The sequence below is a fragment of the Beta vulgaris genome, chromosome 6 (assembly GCF_026745355.1).
Source record: "Beta vulgaris subsp. vulgaris cultivar EL10 chromosome 6, EL10.2, whole genome shotgun sequence".
Taxonomy (NCBI): domain Eukaryota; kingdom Viridiplantae; phylum Streptophyta; class Magnoliopsida; order Caryophyllales; family Amaranthaceae; genus Beta; species Beta vulgaris.
Window position 1 is genome coordinate 69754846 of NC_079207.1, and position 27288 is coordinate 69782133.

Here is a 27288-nt window from a genome sequence, read left to right on the forward strand (position 1 = left end):
AAATATAGACCGTCGATGTAATCCCGCACAATATCCTATCAACAAATCAATTTAACTAGAGTTTGGGTCCAAAGCCCACTAATAAACAAAGATGTCAAACTAATACACCCACCGTGAAAGTAGCGAAAAAATCATAAAGTAGCCATTACATAGACGGGACTTATTGAAAGTAGCGAAAAAAGTAAGAAAATAAATTAAAAACTGCAAAAAAGAGAGAAAGAGGGACTTACCACCATAGACGAAAACATATATAGGAGTCCTTGTCCCTCTAAAGGGTTTTATGTGATAAGAGGACAGAGAGAGGAGAAGAGGAGATAGCGGCTAGGGTTCTTCTCTTTAAAACAATAAGATTCTAGTATGGTGCGGAAAAATGCATTATTGAACCAAAATTTTGCGTGGAATAATGCATTTTTCTCTTAATAAAAAATGAAACTTTTTTCTTCTAGATTAGGCCATGTTCACTGCAAAAAAAAAAAAAAAAAAAAAAAAAAAAACTTCGTTACTTAAATCACTTTTATCCATCAAAATTAGTTCTATTGTGCAAAAAATCAATTAATATTAAGAGATTGATTTTAACTATAAAACTCTCATACGGTCATACCTCATATTTTCACTTTCAAAATCATGATTCAAATTTGAGTTTGAATAGCTACCCATCTATTATAGGTGGGTCCTATCTGTTGACTTCTAGTTAAAATAGTCATTTTCACCCTGTTTATATCCCATAACTAGCATTTAATTTTAATTATTCAAATATAAAACTATACAGAAAAATTAGGCAAAGCCTTCTTGTCATTCTTCAGAAGTAGCATTGCCCAGGCAAAAGTTATATGAACATAATAAATGTTTTCAAGTCTTATTTTTTTTCAAAAATTTGGTATAGCAACAACCTTCCTTGTGAATTCTGTTAAGTACCTTTTCATTCCGGAAATATGTTGTTTGAAATACTCAAAAGTTCATGCAAAAGCCTCTTTCCAACTAAAATCAAAAGAAATGGATGCCAGAGTTTACTTAAACTTATTTTACTTTTACATTCACCTTACAGCAAAAAGTAACAGAATCTGACATAAAATCTCTCTGGTGATTTACAGTTAAAGTGAAGTCTGTTTAAGGAAAACGACCCAGATCACTTTTTGACTTCTCAGATGTGTCCAGGCAGCCAAAAAATAAGCTGTGAATTCAAGTTACTAAACTGTAAAAATCATACATTCATAATTTACTACATAATTGCATAAAGATAACAACATGAACAGTTCTTTTTTACAACTATCAGACATTCAGATTACATACAGGAAAAAGAATTGCTATGTACATTCACATACAATACCATACTTTTTTTCTGCAATGATAAAAAAAACAAGCAGAAAGCAATGATGATAACAATGAAAATCTCCTTTTGTTGCCGGGGAAAGATTGGGGGGGGGGGGGAGGAATCCCGTAAAAACCCGTTAATTGCTGTGAGACCGCGGATGAGAATGAATACATGGTTTGCAGGCCCGGATTTCACAATCATACGCTCTGAGAGAGAAGCGGAGTTACATCATCGTCGGAGATATCAGAGAGACTAGGAGGAGCTCTATGACCAGAAGAGTCTGAGAGCTTCAAAGGAGATAATGCAGGATCCACGTAGGCAGTAACCAGCTCTCTGAAGAACTGCGGCACCTCAGGATCATTGAGATCTTCCCTATCCTTCCTTATCAAACTCTGGAAATATATAACATACGATGAAGACATATTATGGCATAAGGAAAATGAAGGGAAAAGAGCATCTCGAAGACCCAAACCCAATAAAAATAAAAATAAACCATAAGTAAAAAAAAAAGAGTAGAAAATTATCTCCTATGATGAAAAAAGTTATCTTCTATATCAAGAACAATAACTAACTATCCACACTAATATTCCTACTTCAACTTGTAACAACACAATAGTACCATTGGGGAGAGCAATCTCATTAAAAAAAAATGTTAGATTGGACCTGCACAGGAGAGGGTGAAAGGGGAGGTGGGCATAGATCCTCCTTTGTTAGGGTTGATGCTTAATCTATCATATGAATATAAGCACCATATACTCCCTCTGTACCAAGATAAACTTCACACTAGGGATTGACATGGAGGTTAAGTATAACTACCAAATGTGAAAATGAAAATACAACAATAACAAGGCCTTAGTCCCAAATGATTTGGGTCGGCTAACATGAAGCATCATAGGAAATCGTTTATGTGGCAAATGAAACAATAGTAATAAGTTGAAGAGAATAAACAAATAAAAAAAGAGATAGTAAAAGTGAGGAAAGTCAGATGAGAGGAATACATAAGGAAGAAGAAGCCGAATGAGGTGTAAAGAACAAACAAGAATATGGGAATATAAAAATAAAATATGCGCCTCCTAGAATTAGACATTCAGAAAGAAATTTCAGATGCTGATGTTCGATGCATGTTGTGTGGTGCTCTGGAAAAAACTGATGTTCATACGATTTTGGAGTGTCCAATGGTCCATGAGAACTGGGTGGATAGCAATGTCAACAGGAAGCGGTGGGCAGATCAGAGATTCACCTCGTGGAAGGACTGGTTAGAGTATGTTTCGCAAGCTGTAAATTCTGGTTTGGCAGAACAGTGTTTATCCGACCGTGGGGATGCTGGAATGCGAGAAACGGTTTGGTCTTTAGCACGACTTGGTGCAGACCTGGTGGTGCGAGGATGCAAGCATTGGAATGTGTTGCTGACCATACTGCTACGCAGCAGACTGCAGTGCAGGCAGCAGCTGTCAATGACATGTTTTGGCGTCCTCCTCCCTCCAGTATGCTCAAGGTCAACATGGCCTTTAATCTTTATACTAGCGAATAGAACTTCCTTTCATTTTTCTCTTTCTTTTGAGGGGCATAGGCAATGCATTAAAATCTTTTTTACAATTTTCTTCCATGGCATGCTTCATATGCTGTCTTGTTTAGCACTTCCTTGTTTTCGAAATTTAGGAGTATGCAATGTTCTTTGGGAGTGCGCATTCAAAACAGTAGCAGAAACGCGGAAATGATGGCCGTTAAACAATTCTGGCCACTTTCATGCTAAATTTAAAGAGGCTCAAGCTGTGGCTTTTTGGCTTGAACATAGTGCTGGCAGCAGGATATAAAAGCATTGCACATGAAAACTGTTGCTTTCAAATTAGAAAGTTGAACAAACTTAGAAAGTGCTCAACGAAGTTAGAAAGAAGAGCAATCCCTAACAATGCTCTTGTTTTTTTTTTAATCTCCGACATTCTTAATTTAGCTTGGTCTTTTGAGTTTTGTGGACAAAAGGAGGAGACAAAGATCGGCCGGCGAGAGGGAATGTCTTATCGAGGGAATCGTATTTGTTTTGAAAGATATGCTCTTCAGGCACTTGAACCCGCTTGTGGAAAGGGGATTGCAATTCTTTCTGTTGGACCACTCACGACCTGGACGTCCTAGCAGAGCCCTTTTCGGAAACGGAAATGGAGGGCACGTCTGGCGGCACTGACACAACTAGCATTTGAATAAGAGAATAAAAAGAAGAAGAAGCTTATTCATTCGAACATTGGCCGCAAGTCTTCCCCACCCCGCCTCCTATTTTCCCGGAATAGATAGAAAAAGTTCTTGGTTGCATGTTCACTTGTTTGCTTAAGGAGGAGTGCTTGGAGTCATGTTAGATATGGAATGAAACAAAGTGGCTCATAACTTAGTAAAACCTCGTCCTTTCACGGTTGAAGATATAGTTTGAGTTGATAATGGGCCATAGGAAATTATGTAAGTAATTGATCAAGACATATGTTATTTCCTCGAGGTTAATAGATAAGTCCACTTTGCGGTTTTCCAAATTGTGCTATGAATTAACATAGCTTGGACAGATTATAATAATAAAATAGGGAAATTAAGGAAGAAGATGAACCTTGATTGAATAATAATAGTAAAAAATAGCACAAGTAACCGATATTCAAGCTTTCGAGAGGCTTGATTCTCTCCCAATTGAACTACAAGAGCTCATCCAATTTTTCTTGTCAATATTCAACATACCTTTCTCTCTCTAATTAACCCTATATATAAAGTAATTTCCTTAGCATAACTACCTAGCTTATTCCCCAAGCTACTCATTAAGATAATACCTAAATTACCCTTCCTCTAAAATATCAGTTCATAGCAAATAGAGAATGTTTTACAGAAGAGGGTGTATATAGAAACCATAAGATAAGAATTTAAAAATAAAATTTAAGAAAGTTCTATAAAAGAAGGTAAAGAGAGGAAAACAAATTTTGAAGAAAATCACTGGAAAGGTTTAAGAAACCTCAAAAGGAGAATAGATAATAAACAAGGAGGAGAGTAAAAAGGAAGTAGAATGATTATAAAACCAAGTCATGCCAGTAGCATAAATTGTCTACCTCCACTCCCCTCTATCTAATGTCATATTTTCCTCAATCCCAAGAGACTCATATCACTCTCAATCACCTTCATCCCAGTTTTCTGTAACAGTAAGCTCAATTAGCTTCTGTTATTTACAACACTCAAGATAAATGGAGGCAACCTCCAGAACTCAGAATATTAGAGAAAGAATAAGAAGATAGAGAAAGATACAAGAGAAAGAGGAATGGGATTATTATTTCATTACCTGAGCTTTACAAAGGTTATACAATGAGTATTTATAGAAAATCAGTTGTTCAATAGCTTCAACTGATTTTCCCGCCAAAACCATCCTAACAAAATTTAACCACTTTCTGACAAACTTCCTGTAATAAAGGAGAGACTAACTGACTAGACCCTCTCGTATTACAATTTCTTAGGTCATCCCCTACCCCTAGCAATCCCATCACTTTGCCACTCTTTAAGCCTCCCTCTTGGTGCATCACTTGACACTTGGTCTAACATGTCCAAACTCCAAATCACCTTAGGCGATCTCCCTCATCTTGTTCTTAATAGATGTAGCCCCTACTTTTTTCTTAATTATATCATTCTTCAAATCGATCCTTTCTTGTATGTCTACACATAACTTAACATATGCATCTCCGCCACATTCATCTTATGGATGTGATAATGTTTCAGTGCCCAACATTTGGTATCATATGTAGGTCTGTAGTGCGGTAGATTTTTCCCTTTAATCTTTAGGGCATGTCAGGATCACATAATCCCTATCCCTCTCGTATACTAGCTCGTAGATAGCAAAAGAAGTCAGAACCTTGGACAATCTTCCAATCTAAAACTCCCCGTCTTTTTGCTTCTAAATCCACTAAACTTACACTTCAAATATTCCATCTGCTTAACCTAAACCAACGAGATTCCAAAGTTTGTCTCCGCGATTCCAACTTATTATCTAGAGTGTAAATTGATTGCCAAAAAGAATAAATAAGATAATTATTAAATGTAAAATGTGAAGAATAATAATTAATAGTAGTTATTAAATATAGAAGTATAGTTATTTAGAATAGTTATTGAATCTATGTGGTGCAGTTGGTGAGGGTTTCACTTGTAATCGGCAGTTGCACTGCAGGTGTTAGGTTCGGCAATAACTATACCCCCAAAGCTGGTTCATGGGGGTGCGGACTTTCCTTATCCCTCAAACCTAGATTAGGTTTTCCTGTGAGAGATTCTGGTTAATTAGGGTCGTTCTCTTTACCATATATATAATCTGGAAAAATCCAATTGGATCCCGTGTAGGATATAGTTTTCCTCAGCCTCTATCCACAATAGAAAGTGTCACACTTCAGCAAGACTTTCCTTATCCGTCAAACCTAGATTAGGTTTTCCTGTGAGAGATTCTGGTTAATTAGGGTCATTCTCTACTTCTCTTTACCATATATATAATCTGGAAAAATCCAATTGGATCCCGGTGTAGGATATAGTTTTCCTCAGCCTCTATCCACAATAGAAAGTGTCACACTGCAGCAAGACATCAACTTTCTACATCCTCAAGTTCACAACTGGGTTGATGTAAAGTTCTTTCCATACAAAATGAACATCGCAAGCAATCAACTTTGGGGAGAATTAAAGAACAATAGGCACATTGCATGGAAGAGTATACCTCAACAGAGTATGCAGCAAAGTTTGGTAGGAAGCGCTTCCGGCAATACTCATTAAATAGAAGTGTAAGTACAGGAAGAGGGAAAATTAACCACGACGCACATGAAAACTTCTTCAGTGTGAAGATCCCCACAGCAATAGCATGCATCAGCACCAGCGAGAATATCATGCTATTATGTACAGTAGGCCAAAATTTCCCGGCAGATTCAAACTTTGGGGCATATACATTTATGAACTGCAAGATAAATGCATAGAAGCATTAGTCAAAATTTCATCTATCTTCTATCGAATAATAAAAAAAAATTCATCTATCATTGTGATTCTATGAACGAATGCTAAAGAATGTGAATGCTTGAAAGAAAAGAAATTCTTATGACTTGTCCGGATGATGTGAAGATGAAACCAAACATAAAACAGGGCCAACGAAATTTCATTTTTTGATATTAAGAAAGAAAAATAAGAATGACAATCTATACTATACGTTTGTTACAATGCATAGTCTATTCACAATATACTCCCACATGTCACATTCTTGAATCTTGCTAACAATGATATAATGTCACATCTTATTTTGTATCTAACTTAAAATATGACATGGTACCTCATTGTGTAAGTTGTTATATCACAAAGGAAAGAAAATCTCTTAACAAGATTCAAACCTCTAACCTCTCACATATTTCCATGACATAACCATTGAGCCATGACTAAACTTAGCATTATTTGTCAAAAAAGGAAAGATGGGTATCGGATATGTTAGATGTTCCCATCAAATCAATACCACCCTAATGAAACACAAACCATATGCTCCTCTCTTTATCAACTTTTACTTCTATTTAGAAAGATGATATTTTGTATCTGGAAATTCCCTCCTTGTTCTCTTGCTGGATATCTCCTCCCTAGCCTTTTCTAGCTTTCTCTGGGGTTGAAGTGCATCTACTTCCAATATTATATCAAAAAAATAACCAAGATGTGTAAGAATCCATTTACCCGACCTAAAATTATGACCCCTTCGTAACTGTTTTCAGTTACATGTTACCTCCATGCATGAAAGAAGAAAATTCTAATGCAGATTATTATATTAATATACCCCCTCTATCTTTATTTAGTTGTTCCTCTTTTACTTTCACACTTGCCGATGCACAACTTTGACCATTAACATCTTTAGCTACCAATTAGGAAATAATATAAAGAGTTGATATTGTGAAATTTACGTTGACACAACTCCAGCAACATTTCATAGGTAATATTAGCTATTATATATTAGTAGAGAAACAAGGTTGAATTGGAAAAGCAACCGTCAAAGTGGAACAACTAACTAAAAACAAAGGGAGTATACATTATTATATACTTTCTCTTTCCTGTTTCCCCCCTTTTGGACATCACACCACCCTTTTTATCTTATTTATAGGGACTACTTTGGGAAGAGAAGACACCCCAAAATTGATACTATTCCAAGTGAATCATTACGTAGGACTGCTTAAAGAAAAGGGTCCATTTTGAAAATGCTGTCAACTTTTATGAAGGCAGCCATTTACAGTTTTTCATATGCAGCCAATTAATGCTGGTGAAAGGTCTGGCTGTACTTTCCGTATGCATCTTGAATTAATGAAACATGAAAACATTGTACAAATCAAGCTTCAGGGCACCGCCAGAACCAAACAGGAGATTTTGGGAGTTGTAACTTTACCGCTATGTTACTCAAAATCCAAGATGAATAAGGTATGTAGATCAGTACTTTTAGGGAGTTGTAACTCATAGTGGCCAGGGTCCATACTTTTTTGGTGTCCAAGCATCAAAAAAAAGTAGGTGGGTTTATATATCTTGTCCAAATAGCAATATACAAGGTCACATTATGTACATTCAGCAAGTTACAAGGTCACATTGTGTGCCATACACCTACAACACCACCACGGTCAGGTCTCTTTCTTCCCTCAAGGGAGGTAGACTAGAAACATGATTTAAGATTTTGAGGTAGTTTATCTTATCTTATTCAAAGAGTTCGTAGTGCAGAATGTTACTAATCAAACACACAACTTGTACAACAACTTCACAATCATTAGCTTCAATACTGTCTTCTTCAGAAATAAGAAATTCGCCAGGGATGTACAAAAGGTGGTTCGTAAGAAAAGAACCGAGGTCCGAGGTTACCTGGTTTTTGTATATGATGTATGCAAGGAAGAAGTAGACCAGCAGGAAAGGCAAGATGAGTGGAGCCAGGAAGAAGTAGGTAATTCCCAGAAGTCCAAAAAACAGAATCCTGGGGATTTCCCTATGGTAATAAATATATGGAAGATCAAATTTGTCTGGAATGTTTCTGTTACAGCAGCAGCACTTTCGTAATATGCTCTTGATGAATTGAAAAATACGGAAGAGATCAGATGACGTGCTGGTCCATCCTGAGGTGGTGACATAAGCAATAAAAAAAGATGCCTGCAGAAATATACTAACAGAAGTGTGAAAGTCTGGAAAAGGGACATCATAAAAAAAATTGTTACTTTCGGCATTAAGAAGCTCATTATGAGAGAGAACAGCTTTAAACATATCTTGCATACAAAATAACATGCTGGACAGTAAGAAGTTAAGAACATGAAGTATATTTTTTGTCCTTTAAGGCATTAATACAAATTTTGCCATCATTCTCAACATGCACTCATGGAAGCATGAGAAAGTGTCGTCCTAGGTTTTACATGTCGTTCTTTTGTTGGAGAGAGAGTGTTTGCATCTCCAGGAAACATGCAAGCACATAAATGCACAAGAGTGGAAAACAAAAAGGCCATCACAAGCCGGATATACAGAAAATTCAATATTTTGCATATTTATATGCATCATATCAGGTGTGAAGCACAAAATATATATTCTTGCAGGGGACGTAAAACGAATTGTATAGGATACATTGAATTAGAAGCACTCTGTAATAGAACTAAGAATGACAACTTTCTTCATACAGTAGACAACTTGATAAATCTAATGTGCTCCAGATGCTATAAAATGAAGCTTTGCCCAGTTTTGAGCACATAAGAGCAGGGGACAGAACAACTAAATGCAATACTCTCCCCATTTATACCTGCCTCACTTGGAGCAAAAGTGTCACTTCCAAGTAGTGACACTTTCGGAGTGAGAAGTGAGAACTGAAGCAAAATAATATTAAAAGGTCAATAGTAATATGTCAACATGCGAGCAAGGTAGACAGTAATTTAGGGGACCCCAAACTACAACTGAGAGCAAACTGAAAATATTACAAAGAACAAGTTTACATGCTTCTCATTTCACTCAAGATGAATCAATTGCAAGTATTAACTGTTGCAGAGCTTCATAGGGAGTTAAAGCCCTTGGAACAGGTAGCCATGACATGATAAGAGCAAGCCAACCGAGATTGGAAGAAATGCAGCTTTCAACAGCCACACAGCATCAACATAAGCGTCCATGTAGAGCTACAAGGCCGTAGGCCCGTTGCACATGGTTTTTTCTGGAACTGTAAAGTTGGCTGTTCATGTTTATTGTTACTTTTTATTTCTAGCATATCAAGGCATTTCGTTCAGTGATTTTAGAACGAAAATCTCATGCTGTCTCATATGCAAAAAGATCATTAAAAAGGAAGAAAAGTGTATTGAGACTGAGGATGTTTCCTCCTCTCTTTGGGGTATTCAGGGCAGAATGTGTTTCTCCATTTTCCCTTTTATTTTCGCTTTTGCGTGTCTTTGCAATATCTAAACCCTTACATCAACAATCTACCATGAAATAACTCCTGTACTCCCACATCAAGAGAGAACAGTCACATTGTTCCATCCACTTAGTATGATTACACCAACTTACTGACATACTCCCTCCGTCCCATTTTATAGTTCTCGTATTCCATTTTGGGTGTCCCAAAATGTTGTTCCCATTTCCCTTGTTTCAATTTTTGAACACTACATTTTACTCTCTCTCTCCTCCTTTTCACATGGGTTTTTGATACCCTCATTTAATGTTCCTTCAATTTCATTCGTGGGTATAAGAAAAAAACATTTTTTACTTTCTCTCTCCTTTTTCACATGCTCACCCATTAATGTTCTAATTCTTTTTCATTTTTTTATGACAATAATTCCAAAGAACACAACTCCAATACAAGTACATAATACTCATGGTTTCCTTAATTCTTGTGGCCAAAGTGAAACGGGAACTATAAAATGGGACGGAGGGAGTAATAGTCATCCCATCCTCTCTCCATCACTCACTTGAAGAGGGTAACTACTAGGAAATCCAATTTAATAGAAATACACAAATTTAAGAGAGAAATGTTCTTTCGGTGCAACCTAAAGTGATATGTGACTATTATATCCCTATCAAAGAGGATAGATGTTTTCTCCGTTATTTTAGACGACTCTTTTTTCAAAAAAAGACACAAGTATAAATGTATAATAGTCATCTCATTGTTAGAATTCACCCCTTCCTTATCTCCTATCACTTGATTCTTTATCATCTCTTGTAATATTGCTAACTAAGTAAACATCCTATGAAGCCTCTTTATCTTTAACATCATTAGATTCTAGATTTAATTTTTCTTTAATAGTCAACACACTAACCCATAAAGTATAAAAGTCTAATAGCTCCTGAAGGTTTTTTCTCTTCTCACAAGAAATTCTGAGGCACTCCTAAATACAGTAGTTACTACTCCCTTTGTTTTTTTATTGTTACACTTCACTTTAGGGGAGAACCAAGGAAATTCTGCAAAGAGCATGAAAGAAGTACAAACAAAGAATATTTGGTTTTTAAGAAATGTAAAAGAACCATTAAAACATTGTAGGAGAGAGAAAAATAGAGTAGATGGGACGGTTTTGGGTGGATTAATAAATTGGGTGGTGGGGTATATAAGGTAGAAAAGTGTGAAAAGTTGATGTACCAGGTTACCATGGATAAAGTGAAAGTGTAACAATTAAATAAAAACGGCCAAAAAAGAAAGCGTAACGATTGCAAAAAACAGAGGGAGTATTAAAGAATATACCGAATATGCCAGGAAGGTGGGAACATTAGTATCCCAAATACAATGTACTTTAATTAGACATTAGGTTTCCTAAATACAGTAGTTACTATGATTAGACATTACAGTATCCTTATCATTGTACTCCCTTCGTCTCTCAATCCTTTACTCATCTGGTTTGGCACACATATAAGGAAGGCATACTGTGTGGCCCGTTTAGTATGTAGTGGGGGTTAAAAATAAGGTTTGAAATAATTCCTTTATTCATATTATTATTGTTGGGTAACTTACAATTATATGAACCCAACCCATAAAAGGAAAGGAGTAGAGTATATTTAGACAACCCTATGAAGGAAAGTGGGTGAAGTATTGAGAGATGGAGCCCGTGGAGGGGGTATATATTGCTCCTATATTGCAGTTCAGATTAACAGCGGAAAAAAATAACCAGAAAAATTGAATAACAAAACAATCAAGGCATTCACAAGAAAAATTGTAAGAGCTCAAATATGCTAAATAAAATACATTTACCTGTGCTGGGACAGCAACTGCTAGATGTTCAGGAATGTTTCTGAGATCAAGGAGTTCAAAAAGCGGGTTCAAAAATGAGCCGGAAAGCACATTAGTGAAAAAGATGTTCCATATAATAAACCAGAGAAACTTGTCACATGCACTTCTTTGTATCTCACTGTAAGATATATATCCTTGAATTGATGAAAGGAACTCCATGACAGGAGGCACTAACTTCAAAGATAATTGAAGAATAAGGTTTGGAAGATAGCCTGTGACTATTCGACTGATTATTGGCCTGCAAGAGAACATGCAAAACTTACTAAATGATGTTACAGCTTGTAGCTACATAGAATAGACTACAAAATGCATCTGTTTACTCCTACAAATTAGTAATTTAGATGAAAATCTATAGAGGCAAAGTCAGGAACATCAGGAGAGTGGCCATGTATCACAATAGTTAGCCAGGCAAAACAAAAGAATCAAGATGAAAATAATTGAATATATAAAAAAAAAATATTAAACAGCTGAACATGTTAAAAGGAGCATATTAGAATGGGTGTCATGGTTTAGCTAGTATTATGACCCATAGCTGAGAACCAAGTTCATCTTCTAATTAAAAGGTAGGGCTCAGTCCTAAAGATTAATGAAGGCATGAAGCATTCACAAACTTCAGAAAAGGCAGTCAATGAAAATATGAATGACAAACAGCAAAAATTCAGGAGCTAAGAAAGACAGCAAAAGTATCCGGGACAGCTAAGAATTTGAATGAGTGATAGCAACATATTCATATTCTGACAAAAGGATCTCTCATAACATACACTGCCTCTGTTCTGTTTTAGTTGCAACATGGGGGGAGGCCCATGTAATCAGGTGAGGAGAGCGATAGAGATATATAAAAATGGGACCCATGTGGAGAAAAGAGATAGAGAGAAAGAATATCCAGACTAGGTATTGTTGCAATTAAATCAAAACACTCAAAAATAGGAAGTGTTGCAACTAAAAGAGAACGGAGGAGGTATTTTTTTTATCTATTAGCTCATTAGCTGAACACCTAGCCTGTTATACCTAATAATGCTGCAGAATACAGGGCTAAGAAGGGAAAAGTACAGGGCAGGGAGATTAAAAAAACAGAGCCAATGATCAGCTAGCTTTCCCACCAATGGCATCACCCACATCTTCCACCCACCAACAAAAAAAAAAATAATAAGCAAGAAAAGGTTGTTCTATCCTCTCAGATGAATGGAAAGAAGGCTTTCGGGAATATAAGGTCCAAAGGAAGCATTTCAAGATATTTCTTGTGCAAATCACCATGTATCATACATTCAAGTCTAGAGAAGATGGAGTCAGTCTGACGCATATTGTAATAACCACCAACGACCCCTTATAACCTTATATCAAATCAGCCAATGCTCAACATATATCAATTCAACTGAAAATCCCAATTGAAGGGATGAAAGTCAAACATTCCTTGAGAAATTGAAGCCATAGTTCTAAATTGAATTGCATAGTGATTTGTAATCCATACACAGCAATGTAACTATCCATCAGCTCAATCCATACACAGCAATGTAACTATCCATTAGCTCAAAACCTTTATCTTAAATTCCATGTAAAACCAAGGAACCGATTACATGGACATTAGTGCATCTTGGCATCTTCATTTGACCAAGATTACGATGTTTACAACAAGGATCATGGGTAGGTCAAGACAGCCAATGCGAAAAGGGAGAAGAAACTAGGCACCTCAAGGCCCAGTAAAAGAATAACCCTACAGCAAGAGAATCTGAGTCATTCCATTTGAACATATATGAAATGGCTGTTCAAGAGGAACTGATAGACAGAACAGCTAGTTTACCTACCCCAAAAGCAGAATTGTCTAAGAGATCCTTAGGCTGTGGTGCAGGGAATCAAAACTCTCCCATTTGGTAATGGATTTTGGATTTGCCATTCTGTAAAATCCCGTTACGGAACGCCATAATAAAAAATCACATACTTCTCGCCACGTTGTCCGTTTTGTAACGCGAACTCGTCACGTGAGAACATTTTTATCCCCGTTACATCCGTTCTTTTCAAACATTGGCCAAAATTGAATGAATTAATTATATAGCTGCTGAAACATGATATTTTGATAGATTTGATTATATTATGTTGTAATAATGCTTCATAAACTAAAACCATGCAAATAAGGTTAGAACATATTAATGTGAACTTTTTGAAAAAATTCACACCGCATCGACCGCAAGTCGTTCCATTCATCCGTTACAAGTTGCTTCCGCGACGATTCTTGTTGACCTCTAAGTAATCATGAGATTAAGGTCATAAAGTGGATATAAGACGCATGCATCATAGATGATCACTAAAGTGTTCATAAGCAGGTTCAGATCTAATGCAGTTTTTCATCTAAATTTCCGCAGCGTTTAGTCATCATATTTGGTAGTTCTTTAGTCATTTTATTCATATCCAACAAAACCTCTTAGTTGAATAAACATATAGCTGCACTATGACCACTATAAAAAGCTGAAACTTTTCTCTTCAACAAAAAGTATAATTGCTAATTAATTTGACAAAAAAAAATTCTTATAAAGGTACACTTAGGATAGACATCTGGGGTAGACTGAGCCAATTTTAGGGCCAACAATAACAACAATGACTATAAAAAGGAAAGGATATAACAATCCTAACAATAAGCACGAAATTCATGAGATGATATTTTCACTTACGCAGACAGAATGCTTTTCAGGAAGGGAAACCAGAACTCCAGTTGGGACAGATTGGCAAGACCTTGCACAATCGCGACTGGTATGAGAAATAGAACAGTGAGAACTATGCTCGTGACTATTATCACAACTTTAGACATCCATCTCTGCAAGAACGTTGAATGGAAAAATGGCCAATATACATCATTTGGCTCGGGAGCTTGCTCTGTAACCCATTCTGTGGGTTTCTCAGATTGTTGCAAACGTGAAGCAATTGCAGCACCAAACCGAGATCTGAAGGATACAAAAGCAGAACGTACTTCCTTCACCATTGCCAGAAGTACAAAACAAGTATGTCAGCAACACCAGACAACCACCATTACAAGAGACAAATGTCGTCAATCTTAAGTTGTGTGGAGATGCCCAAGAAAGCCCATTTAACATCAAACAGTACGTAAATCTATTCTAGTAATTTGTTGTGACTTATCACTTATGGTCTCTGTAGAGGCTATAGCCAGATATGAACAAAATAGGAAGCAGATCATAATCCCATCAGTAAAAGTAAAGGAAAAAAAATCAATAAAAAATACTGTCCTTTCAGGTAATCTTCATAGCAATTGGGCAATATTATATGAAGATAACGAGTAATGACTGGAAGGAATATACAAAAACTAGAGTAATTAAAGGTAATCCCTTCAGCAACCATTTAGCTTCGGTGCCTGGGGGGAGCTTTTAATTTTCAAGGTAATACAAGTTCAAGCATTACAGAAAGGAGATCAGTGACAAACCAAGATTAAAGTGTGAAAGCAAGCTCTGTATGTGACACAGTGATGTAGGCTTCCTTCACCCTTAACAAGAACATCAAAAACCATGCAACTGAGCCTTTTAAGCACTTCTTCTCACTCAACCCTAAAGAGGAAGGTTTATCTTTTCCAAAGGAGTTGCATCATGAATGGAGATGCGAAGTGGACAAAAAAATGTGTAACATCCCTCAATCTAGTAATACCCTAAAGCAAGCTCTGTAGTGTTCTCGTAATACTCAAAAGCCTCCAAGCTAACAATTATAGAATAATTCTACCGAATGCACTAGTCATCCAATGCAAGCTTAGGGTCAGCATAACTTATTTTTCTGCCCAGTTCCAACCCCATGTCATGTTCAGATGATGACATCCTCATTCAAAAACCAATCACTAAAATCTTTTTTTATTATAAGTATAACAGAACAATTATAAAAGGTCTAAAGTGGCATGTCGACATATGTCTATCAATCTATGGATCCTTTTGAGTTCTTAGTTTTCACTGAAGTCTAAGAGAATGGCGTCTCACTGAAGGAGTTATTGCGTGCGTCTACATCATTCCTAGGTCCAATTCGACTAAATGTGCAGTCTCTCACTCCAATCCCTGATATTATTACAAACCCCAAAGATCTTCCCCATGATTAACAATCGTGATACATATACAAGAACGAAGATCACCAAATTTCATCCATTGTTAGCATCACTCGAACGACCAATTAGTCCAAGCTGTGTAAACCTAAATCTATCGTCCAAGTGTCAAAACTCATGCAGCTGACCTCATCCTATTGGAATTTAGGCTCTGACATTGTTGTTATTTTTGTTGTTGTCCAAGGATCAAAACTTAAATCTGGATTCTCGGTCTTCTGACACCAGCCAGCCTTTTAAGCTCTCCATCTACCCAAAGTCCCAAACCTAAGAAAAAATGAAGGCTTAATGCAACAAATAGGCCACTCCAGCCAAAATCTGGCATCGCAGGGTTGAGCAGGGGCCACTTTCTCCCCTACTACTAAAAAAACCACTCAAGTTTCATACCCTCCTTTAATAATATGTACTGGATGCTTCACTTTTTAGCCTGACTGGCTAAACCTAACCATGGGTCACTGCCAATTTCTTCACGGAAATGAACTGACTATGCAGCATGAGACACAAGCTTAAATCACTTATGCAAAACAAAGATAAGTGGCAGCTTTTCGCAAAGCATATACAACTATGCACAGATGCATAATAAGAATCTCGATGCCAAGAGAAGATACTGGCACAGGTCATGCTTGAAAAGCTTGACACAAGCTTTTAACCTCAAATAATGACCTCTCATCATATTAAACTGGCATTCATCTCATATATATATATATATGGGAAAGCTCTTGTGGTAACACATCTCTTATGTTAACACTTCTTTATATGAGAACAGATTTAGGTTTACAGCATATGTAACATTTTTTAGAACATAATTAATGTTTTTTAATGAAACATACTTAACTTTTAGAAAAAGTGAAACACTTTTTAAACATATGCAAACACGTTTTAGAACAACATACTTAGACTTTTCTTTTAAGGATATATACTTAACTTTTTAGAACATAAGCAACACTTTTTAGAACAACATAATTTTTTTTGAAGGAAACAAACTTAAATTTTTAGAACACAGGCAACACTTTTTTGAACTACTTATTAAACTTTTTTTTTACGATAGATACTTAAGGTTTTTTTTTTAGTAAGCATATTTTTCTCCCATGTTAATTTTGTGATTATTTTGTTGATAATTAAAAAAGGATGTTCTACGTGGTTGTTCTTATGCTCTAAATATAGTAAAACATATGTTTTAAAAAGTTTTTCTAGTGTTCTAAATAGTTCTTCTAGTGTTCTAAATAGTCCTTGTAGTGTTCTAAATAGTTCTTATTATGTTCCAAATAGTTCTTTTGTGTTCTAAATAGTTCTTTTTGTGTTCTAAATAGTTCTTGTTATGTTCTGAATATTCCTTGTTGTATCCTATATAGCTCCCGTCGTGGTCTAAATAGTTGCACTAAAGTTTTGATGTTCCTAATTTACAAATTTATGAAAAAATATGAATAGTATTGCATCCTTTATTTCTTCATTTTTGGAATTAAAAATCAACTGAGAATTACCAAAAACACATCGAAATTTCTCGGAATTATTTGATAATTACTTACTTTCTTCTTTGGAACATGTTAAAAATAATTTAGAACATAGTTGAAATAATTTGGAACACTTAAAATAATTTAGAACATACTTGAAATAATTTATGACATAAGCATGAAAATTTAAAACATGTATATATCAATATATGTATATGTGTTGATTAGGTTCTTACGTAAAAAGATATGTTCATGTTTAAAAATCATAGCATATGTTCTACAAGTTATTGTTCTAAAAATCATAACATATGTTCTTAAAAATGTTGAAAATGTTCTAAAAACATAACTTTAAGTATGTTCTATAAAGTATTGCATATGTTCTAAAAAGTATTGCGGATGTTCTAAACATAAATCTGTTCTCATATATGATATATGTTCTCATAAGGACTCATATATATATATATATATATATATATATAGGGGCAGGATCACATGAGAATGCTTCTTACATGAGAAATGAGAATGAATTCTCATATGAACTCACTTCTATATATATATATATATAGATAGACATGACAGACCAATGTAAAATCATATAATAATCAACATTTAGTAAGTAAATATCATACGACATACTTGCACAGACAAAGACTGCTCTTCGCTCAGATTATCGAGGGCAGGATCGCGTAAAGATACTCCAGAATAACCATCACCTCTGGAATATACTTTGTCAGCTTCAGAGTGTAAATGCCTCAGCCTTCTATACAAATTCTTCACAAATATCTAAGAAGAAATACAAGCATACATCAGAAATAGAGTTTCAATATGGACTCCTTATCATGGGAACCTTGAAAGATCAATTGGCTCACACAAATAGGAAGAGCACATCTAATTGTAGTAGTTCAGTACAACTCAAAGAACATTCGCTGTCTAAATATATATATATATATATATATATATATGCAGAAGTTCAAGAGAAAATGACAGAGAAGGTGAACATATTCAATTAAAGAAAATCTTCTTAATATTCATTCTAATATTATTCCAAATTCAGCAGGGGGAAAGGAGTACAATTTGTGAGCTACTAGTAGAAAGAAAAAAGCAATACAGTTTCCTAACACAACTAGCAAGCATAAGATCTACTAACCTACAATTTTTTTTTCCTAAACATAACAAAATACATATTGTTTTACAGATAACCTGCAAGATATTGTAGAACTAAAAATAGGGATTCAATTCCCTAATATAAATAACAAAATAATCTCCCAAGTATCATAAACTCAAGAGCTAATCATATAATAATATTTTTTTTTCATATATAATCAGAAAATCAAGTTTCCAAAGGCATACCTGTACCAAAAGCTACTAAATTTATGCCTACATTCTCCTATTCTCGTATAACCTTGCAAATAAACTTGCATGACCAGTGTTTGAAAGAGATATGACACCTTGATCTACATGGATTGGACACCAACAGGCATAGAAAGACATGATATCTCGTATGTATCTCAATTCTCAAGCAAGACAATCCTAGCAGATGTCAAAGATAAACTAAACAAAATGAAGTCATACTCCTACTAAAACATGACTGAATTCCTGAATAGGTTGATAAATATAGAAAGTAGAAAGAATCCTGCTATACAAGATTACATAAGATAACCTAAATAATTACAGATAAGAAAACATCAATATATCACACCCCCGCAGCCAAAGGAGAGGCACGGACACTGAGACCGGCCGAAATACGGTAAACAAGGAGGAAGAGAGGCCCTTGGTTAGAAATTAGAATATTTGGGTACAGGGACGAAGAAAAGACACAAAGAATGTGACCCAAGTGACCTTCTCAAGCACAACATGTATGTCCATCTCAGCATGTCTAATGCGTTAACGCTGCAGAAGATCTCAGGAATGTCAATAGTAAACTGCACTGATGTTGTCGCAGTAAACCAGACTTCCAGAGGGGTGATGGAGGTCAAGGAAAAAATTCTGAGTCCAAGACATTTCACCAGCAATACTGGCAACACGACGATACTCTATTTTGGCACTGGAGGTAAGTTGCCGTTAAGATGACTAGGATATTTGAGTATCCCCAAAAACACAGTACCCGAAAGATAACAACAGCTAGTATCAATATCCACCCCAATCCATGTAAGGGTTAGCATTTTAGCAATCAAGCTAGTGGTTAAGAAGCCAAAAGGTGTAAATCGTAATACAGGAGGAAGAGTTTCATAGCCGTAAGATGTGGTTCAATGGGAGCAAGCCTAAACAAAGAAATCTATTGAAAGGCATAGTCAAGACTCAAGATTAGTGAACATTAAGTACTGAAGGGAAGCTATCAAGGCCACCTATAACACTCCAATACTGCTCGAATTGGAAATCGGATCATCAAAGTCGGCATAGCCTAGCAATCGGCCATTTCAGTCATGTATAGGACATGTTGGACACACTGTTGCCGAGAAAGAAATATGGTAACGATGGAGCCACCTTAAAAATATAACCAGGAAATAACGGCAGGTACCCAAATCATATATGGCGATGGTCAAGGAAAGTTGTAGATGAAGCAATAAACACATTAACACCTACATCTAAGAAAAGAGAGCAATAAGAGGGGTTTGAATGTTGAACTTCGAAGAAAGCAAATTACAGATGGCAGCAACCAGAGTAGAAGAGTCGGATTTACGGCTTCGACGGGTCTCCATCAGCAGAATCATGCTGCGTGCAATGTCAATGGAAGGGATAGGAGTAGAGTACTTAATGGTACTTCCGACTGTATCAAAGGCAAAAGACAGGTTGTCAATTAATTGCAAGACTAGTCTTTGATTACTAATCATTTGGTCTACAAAGGAGAGTTAATTGGAGACATTGTAACAGTCCAGGGGAGGAAGGGCCAGAAGTGGTGGGCCATGGAAGAGATGCTCGCAGAAAATTCTGGAAAAGGTGGCGAAAAAGAGGACAAAGACGTTGAGATCACTGAAGAGAAAAGGATGAGTGATTGCTCTTATTACCATACTAGCTTATGATTGAATCATGTATTCCACACTATATATAGGTAAGGTACAAATATATCACATACATACAAGGATTACATAAGATCACCTAAATAATTGCAGATTAGGAAAACATTTCATATATAAATTACGTAAATATTATAATTACAATCACTATCTTCTAGATTATGTTATACATCCTCTGGAGGGACCAGTGATTGATAGGATAACTTTACTAAGCATAGATCTTTCAAACAGGAAATGATGACTCACTAAGTATTATCCAGGACTTCAAAATCTTCATTTCGTGCACGCTACTTTAATCAATAAGCATCACATCCTTCTTACAAAAAGAAAACTGAGAATAACTTGAACACAGTTAAGTACTACAGCTAGGTTCTCATCTGAGAAAAGAACAAATTGCAATGCAATTGAGTAGGCAGCTTATTGCTAAAAAGCACTTGGGGGACAGACTTACACTCAGAACACATGTAGATCACAATAGATAAATAAATAAAAGGATAGACATTCAAATATTGTAGGACTTACAATAATATTAGAGATTTTATGTGTCCGATGAATCACCACATGAGACATATAAGTAGATGAATGATACTCTTTAAAGAAACTCTCAACACTCTCACTGATGCTGCTACCAGGAGGTACAGGGATCCCACGAACTAATATTGTAAATTGATGTGGCTCAGGTTTGGATGAATAGAAATATGCATTCCTCTTTGAACAAATATAATCATATTCCTGCAGAATAATAAGTATTTGAGATCCAATAGACACATTGTTGTCTTGAAAAATATCAAACTTACTACTCTTAGCACCTCATCAATCAATATCAAAAGGGGAAAAGGAGAAAGCATAATTAATGCTAGAGATAAGATACAAATTCAGAAAAGTGTAACCTCTACTAACAGTATTTTATGAGTAAAAATTAACACAGACAACTGCAAGAAGCGAAGAATGTCAAAGCTATACTACAGGTCATCATCCTAGAGTCAAAAAACTATTCTATATACAGTACTTGGCCAAAGGACTTATCCATTATCGTATTCATGAAAATTTCCCAAAGAGTGTTGCATGTTCTTTGGTTTTCATTAGAGAGATAAATTTGCAGCCAAAGATGGCAGGCGATTTGATTAGTAATGTATGCGTGTTAATAATGCTAAGAGGGGCCTTTTCTATAAGTTGCCTGAGCATTATGCTGCAAATCTCAATGCAGTCAGAGACTAGTAAAGATTATATCCTGAACTCAAAAGCACTTTACAGCAGGAAACACAGCATTTTCAACAATTCCACTTATATTCACATTATTGTCAATATCCTACTCAAGCATAGGAACAGAAGAAGCACTGTGGAGTGTGGACACAGAAACAAATATATCCAGAGTGTATACAGCTGTGACTGGGTGGGAGATCAAGTTGTACGAACAATCCAACTTAGTTGAATAAGTTGCAAAGAAACTTGGAGGTGGAACTTAAGTAGCTTTTTCTTACAGAGTTCCATAAGATGAATAAATACTTACATAATAAAGAAGAAAACAAACAAAGCCAGTAATCAAGTATACAGCTGAGCAGTGTGCCCACAACCTGGCACGAAAACAGAATTCTATGATTAAAATGTTCTTATTTGATCAGTGAGAATTTGAAACAAGTCAGCATATTTTCTGAAACTGAAGAGGAGTCACGGAATATTCTAAAGATACTTACCATTTAGACCCATTGTTCACATTGGAAATGGTAAATAAATCCAGCTTTTCACTGGAGATTACAGTAATATCGAATGATGCAAGCTGCGTCCCTGCACAATTTATCGGAAGAAGAACAAAGAGTCCTATAACCCCAGCGAAAGAAAATATTTTCAAACTGCGCAAAAATGCAGCACTGGCAGTTAGTAACTGAAGAAGGGAAAAAAGGACACCCATAATCCCATATAATATCTCATGAAAACAAAAAATAGACCTGTTTAGAGCAGTACAAGAATACAGTAAAGATAGCATACATCCTCAAACAATAGTGATCTAATAGCTTTATAGCAACTCAATTGGAGAATGGCATCAGGCGCATGGAAAATCAGCTATGAATTGATGAGAGAAGCCTGAAACTTACATCTATAGAAATGACTTGTATAGTTGTACTATGGCTAACACAAACATATATTGTAAAATTATTGAAAATGCTAGCAGTGTATCTTTGGTGGTTGGCACAGTAATCGAGCTAGAGTTTCCCACAATAAGGTATTCCAGTAAAAGTTTCAGAGTCTCAGACAATAACAGGGTTTTAAAAAGACAAAAGTAGACAAAGCCAAAGTTTGTAATAGAGTGCACCCCAAAGAAACTGGTGGTTTGGACTTGAAAGTTTTACTTTGAGGTCTCATGTTGAGATAATATACTGATTGATGCATACTCCCTCCATTCACTTCTCTTTTTAAAAGAACCAAGAAAATAGGGGAGAAGTTGGTTGGAGAAATGGTGATGGGGTTAAGAAGAGACAAGAATTACAAAGTAAGGAAATGTGAGTAACAAAGTTAAAAGTTATAGCGGGCCTCATATAGCGGGCCTCATGTCCCAGATTAGGAAAAAAAGGAGTATTTTTTTGTGAAAGTACCGAAAAGGAAAGTGAGTAAATTTTTGTGAAATGGAAGGAGTACTACATAATACAAACCAGTGCCCCTTTTATAGGCTTAAGTTCTAAGTCTAGGAATGGAGGACCCTGTAGTGCATCCAATAAAAAGGTATTTGAGAGAAGGGAATCAAAGAAGTAAGAGTCATCGCGGTTCCTGTTTTCCTCTTCCTTAGAAATGGTTCGACTGAAAAAAAAAATGCAACAATGAACCTTTTCTAAAAAAGAAGGTGATAAAGTATATCTACCTGAGTCTTGGAGAGATTGAATCATAAAAGTTAGACCTCACAATAATAGTTGAATAATGATAGTTCTGAAAATTCTTAGATGTATCTACCTGAGTCTTATAGTCCTTATAAAAACTACAGCATCCAGGCCTGAAGTTGACAATAATTCCTCTTCACTAAGTTTCCATGCTCTTTTCACCCAACTAGGGGAAGGTAACAACCGTTGCAAGTGAATATAACGATTCCTCTCAATCCCTTTTGCAGCCAACAAGCGTGGAACATATACATAAGAATACCCTGGTTGTTTTCTTAAGATAGAATACAACGCAAAGAATAATATACAGAGGCCGGAGTTTATTCCAACAGATGTTAGAAGAGCAGAAACAATCATTCTGAAGGGTATCACTAATTATCCATGAAGAACCTGCAAAAGTGCCATGAGAAACAAATTATCAGTCGCACATGTAATATAGAATTGAAATAGCACTAAAATAAATAATTCAGGATCTGTATTATATATATGGCAACACATGGGGGACACCAAATAATAGAAAAAGGAAATTAAGAAGAAGAAAGGGAGGGGATGACTATCTGCTTCATTTAAACGAGAAAAAGGGGAAAAAAAATAAAAAAGTACCACATTTATACTGAACAGTTTTTTGAAAAAACAAAATGCAAAAACAATTCGTCTACATAATTAATCTAATTTTCTATATGCATCCGCATGCATTGCGTGCACAAAAGGCTAGTAATATTATAATGCAAGCTGAGAATAAATCTAAGAGCATTCAACTTTGTTTTTCTAAGTAATATAGAAAGACACCAAAGGGATATCATCCATGTACAATATCCGGGAGATTGACAAACAGTTCATGGCCTCGAACCATCGTAGAGGAATTTATCCACAAAATCAAGAATAGTCAAGTATCACTTAGAATCTAAAGATTGGCTCCAGCTATACAAAAGCCTCAAAGAGGAGCTTTGACAAGGAAGAGATGTAGGAAACACAAAATGTCAAACTACTTTACAATATTAGTGCACTATCCAAATGATATTCTTACACTAATACTAGGCTAATGCTGCATTTATTTGAGAGTTAAGCAATCATAAGCTCCTCTACTTTTCTTTTTTGGTCTTTTCCCACACAAAGAACGTGACTAGAGAAAAATTACAAAAAGAACAAACCAAACACAACAAAAGGGATTAATCAAGGCTGTGGATTACTAGCTACCACGTTGCATGAGGAAGGAATGAAGTTGTGCAGCACACATGCATGTGAGGCTAGTACCCTAGACCGAAAAGAGATTGTTTGCATCAGACTCATGACAGAAAAGACATTTGGCTTACTACTTCATGGCAATAATTAAAAAGAAGTAAATGACAGTATGGAGATACATTCCTACAAAATCAATATCACTAGAAAGAGCCTGATGTTCATACACACATCCAATTTTCAAAGACATTACACTTGCGGATACTGGACAGTAAGTTCACTGGATACATTTAGCAAACAGCACTTGAACCGTTAAAACGCTCAAACATAACTCATAATTAAAAGAACAAGAAACAAATGCGTCAGGACTCAGGATACATCATATAATACTTTTTCTTTTACATGTTCAAGAACAGCTCAATCACATAGTTTCAATAAATTTGAATAGGGATGTGGATTTAGGAGGATTTTCATATGCCTTATATAGATATTACTCTAATTGTAAGCTACATATTGTATAGAATTAGTTTCATACATGGTAATACGCGATCAATATACATTTTTGTGTGTGTGTAGCCAGAATAACAGTGAAACTCTCGAAAAGCTCGAGCCCCAATCAAGAATTTTCTCCCTACACATATTGTCTAGGAATACATTCAAACTTATCTAAACTACTCTAAGTTGCTGAAATAAGTCACAATAAGTTGACAAAACCACTATTATATGGGGAAAAAAAGCTTTTATAACAGTTTGTAAGCTACATCATTTGAGAAAAACAGAAGCATTATTACTGAAGCAAACATCATTTAAGCAGCTATATGTAATACTACTTCATCCATTTTTTTAACACTTGCAACATTTCCCATTGTAGGAAGTTCTCTATTACCTACAACGTTGACATTTTTCAATTAGTAGATCCTGGACCGAGAGCATCCTACACCAGCTCCAAAACGCAAGGCAAGAAGAATGAAACGCACCATTCAACATGCAAAAAGTAATTGATTTGACAGCCAGTGTACATTCCCCTTACATCCACTGTACATGTCGAAAAGTCAAAAAGTAACTGATTTGACAGTTACTGTTCACCATTTAATAACTTATTTAATGTCAACCGCCATCATTTCCCCCATATACAGTTCACCACTTCTCTCTTTCCCACACTCAACCTCCTTGTACATTCTTGGCTTCGTGGTTGTTCATTAACAGAGTCAAAATATACAATGATAGCCCCTAGCTGAAAGTAACCCAATTCCTGAAGCTGATGTCAAGTGAGTAATTTCCAATCTTTGTACACTGGTGTGTTGATGTTTGTTCACTAATGAAATTCAATATGTATCCCATACCGAAATTCAATAAATCACAATATACACAGTGATGGTCATTACTATTGTACACCAAACCATATGCATTTATACATTAAAAAAATTGTTTCAGTAAATAAATGAGAGAGAAAGAGAGTGAACGAGTGAGTGATGAGAGAAAAAGAGTTGACCCACTTTCAAAAATACTGCCAAAAGCCAGCCACATGGGCAAGGTGTAGGAGGCTCATCCTACACCTCGGTATATGATCTAATAAAGGGACATTTTTGACAATATATTCTCCTTTGTCAGCACATGGGGTTCTTTTTCATCTCTCTATCTCTCTCCTCTCCTTACCTTTGTGCACATTTCAAGTTGCGAGTATTAAAAAACAGACGAAGACATGTTATTGATAAAAGATTCAACTAACTAACTAACTCAAGCAAAAGCATACAACCCAATTGAGCAAAATTTACTTAATTATGCAAAAACACCAATAATTCAGAAGAAAATCAAACTAGTTTACAGATAATGAGATAAAGGAAGTAATAACAAACCTGATTTATGAATTTAACTGTTGATAAATTGGCACTGAACATATCAAATCTTCAAAAATCTGAAATTCAGTGGACTTTGAACTTTGAAGGAAGAAGAAAAAAAAAAAAAAAAAGAGGATTTGTGCCTGATTGAATTTTTAACGACTCAGCAACATATTTGGAGAATATTCTTTTGGGCACTTTTTTTCTGATTTTAAAATTGAGTATGCTATGACTATTTGAAGGAGATGTTTGACTTCGAATTCCAAGTTTCATGGTTGGGAAAAATCAATTACCTGCTACGTCGATGGGTTTATGTCGACTATGGAAGACAACGGTTATCGCTGGAAGGCTGCCCACAACTCACTAGTCATAGTCACTACTCACTAACCGGTTATTAACGTGTAGTTGTTGATAGCTTATCTCATTACTCATTACTAGAGCCTAGAGGTGATAATAAGTTCGGTCTGTTCTCGAACAGTTTAGACTATGTTCGATTAAATATCAATCAAACTCGACTCGTGCTAGTTCGACTTGAATTCGGGTACCTAGTTGAGGTAAAGTGGTAGAGGGCTATGGTATGGCGAATGTTTGTAAAGAGAGTAAGTCACTAAGCCACAATTTTGAAAAAGGATTGTGCTAGGACGTTCGGGTCGTGAGTTGTCCAAATAGAGGCCCTATTGCTTCCTTTTATCCTTCCAACCTCGGATTAAGGATCTCGATAACTTAACGAGTTGAGCCGAATTATGTCAAATTCGGCATGGAGAGCTCGTGAACGAGCTCGATTATTATTTTATATAAGGAAATTATTATAACCTAAAGCACTTCAAAAAATTATTATAGGCTAAAACACTTTAAAAATTATTTTACGTATCCTTTTGTACAATTTTTCACATTGAAAAATTCATGTCTTTTCTTTTTGTATCCTTTTAGATCTAGTTTGAAGATTTTTTGTGTATATTTGTAAGTAATTCATTTAGCATGTAAAAATGAAGTAAAATATGTTTATTAATATTACTTTTTGAATTTAGGTTATAATTCTACAAGATTGTCAAACGTAGTCATAATGAGTTGGTTTGACTAAATTAATTTTTTGTTAATGAATTTTGAACAAAAATAATAATACTAGACATAATGAGTTGGTTTGACTGAATTAAATAGTATCAAACGCAGTGAGTGTTTCAGTATTTAGGTAGACGTCATGTATATCATCTTCCTTATAGAAAAAAGTCGAGATATTTTGTTCATTTAAATTTTTGATTGAAGTACTTGATGCATATATCATTTTTAACTTGTTTTTTAGTGGCAAGTTGAAATA

The 27288-nt window shown here is 35.5% G+C and overlaps 1 protein-coding gene across 4 annotated transcripts; it reads right to left on the reverse strand.

The window, feature by feature from the left end:
- Window positions 1-1148: 1148 nt before the first annotated feature.
- On the reverse strand, window positions 1149-26376 carry LOC104897847 (CSC1-like protein At1g69450). 4 transcript variants are annotated; one of them, XM_010684803.4, is made up of 12 exons: window positions 26267-26376; window positions 25992-26050; window positions 23033-23346; window positions 21784-21939; window positions 21600-21663; window positions 20612-20821; window positions 17712-17858; window positions 14207-14505; window positions 11505-11781; window positions 8168-8449; window positions 6021-6254; window positions 1149-1704 (listed from the first exon to the last, which is right to left on the reverse strand). In XM_010684803.4, exons 3-12 carry the CDS (start codon window positions 23311-23313, stop codon window positions 1510-1512), a joined length of 2145 nt encoding a protein of 714 aa, XP_010683105.1. In that variant the 5' UTR covers window positions 23314-23346; window positions 25992-26050; window positions 26267-26376; the 3' UTR covers window positions 1149-1509. The 4 variants fall into 4 exon arrangements, with proteins under 4 accessions (XP_010683105.1, XP_010683104.1, XP_048503358.1 ...); XM_010684802.4 differs by having other exon boundaries at window positions 25992-26356; XM_048647401.2 differs by lacking the exons at window positions 25992-26050; window positions 26267-26376 and adding an exon at window positions 25022-25562.
- Window positions 26377-27288: the final 912 nt, after the last annotated feature.

Coding starts and splice junctions, on each gene's coding strand:
- LOC104897847 (XM_010684803.4), bottom strand. CDS start 23,313: ATGATTGTTTCTGCTCTTCTAACATCTGTTGGAATAAACTCCGGCCTC. Junction 11,782..14,206: donor CTGAAAAGCATTCTGTCTGC/GTAAGTGAAAAT, acceptor GTTCTCTTGCAG/GCCAATAATCAGTCGAATAG. Junction 1,705..6,020: donor TTGCTGCATACTCTGTTGAG/GTATACTCTTCC, acceptor ATATATTTCCAG/AGTTTGATAAGGAAGGATAG.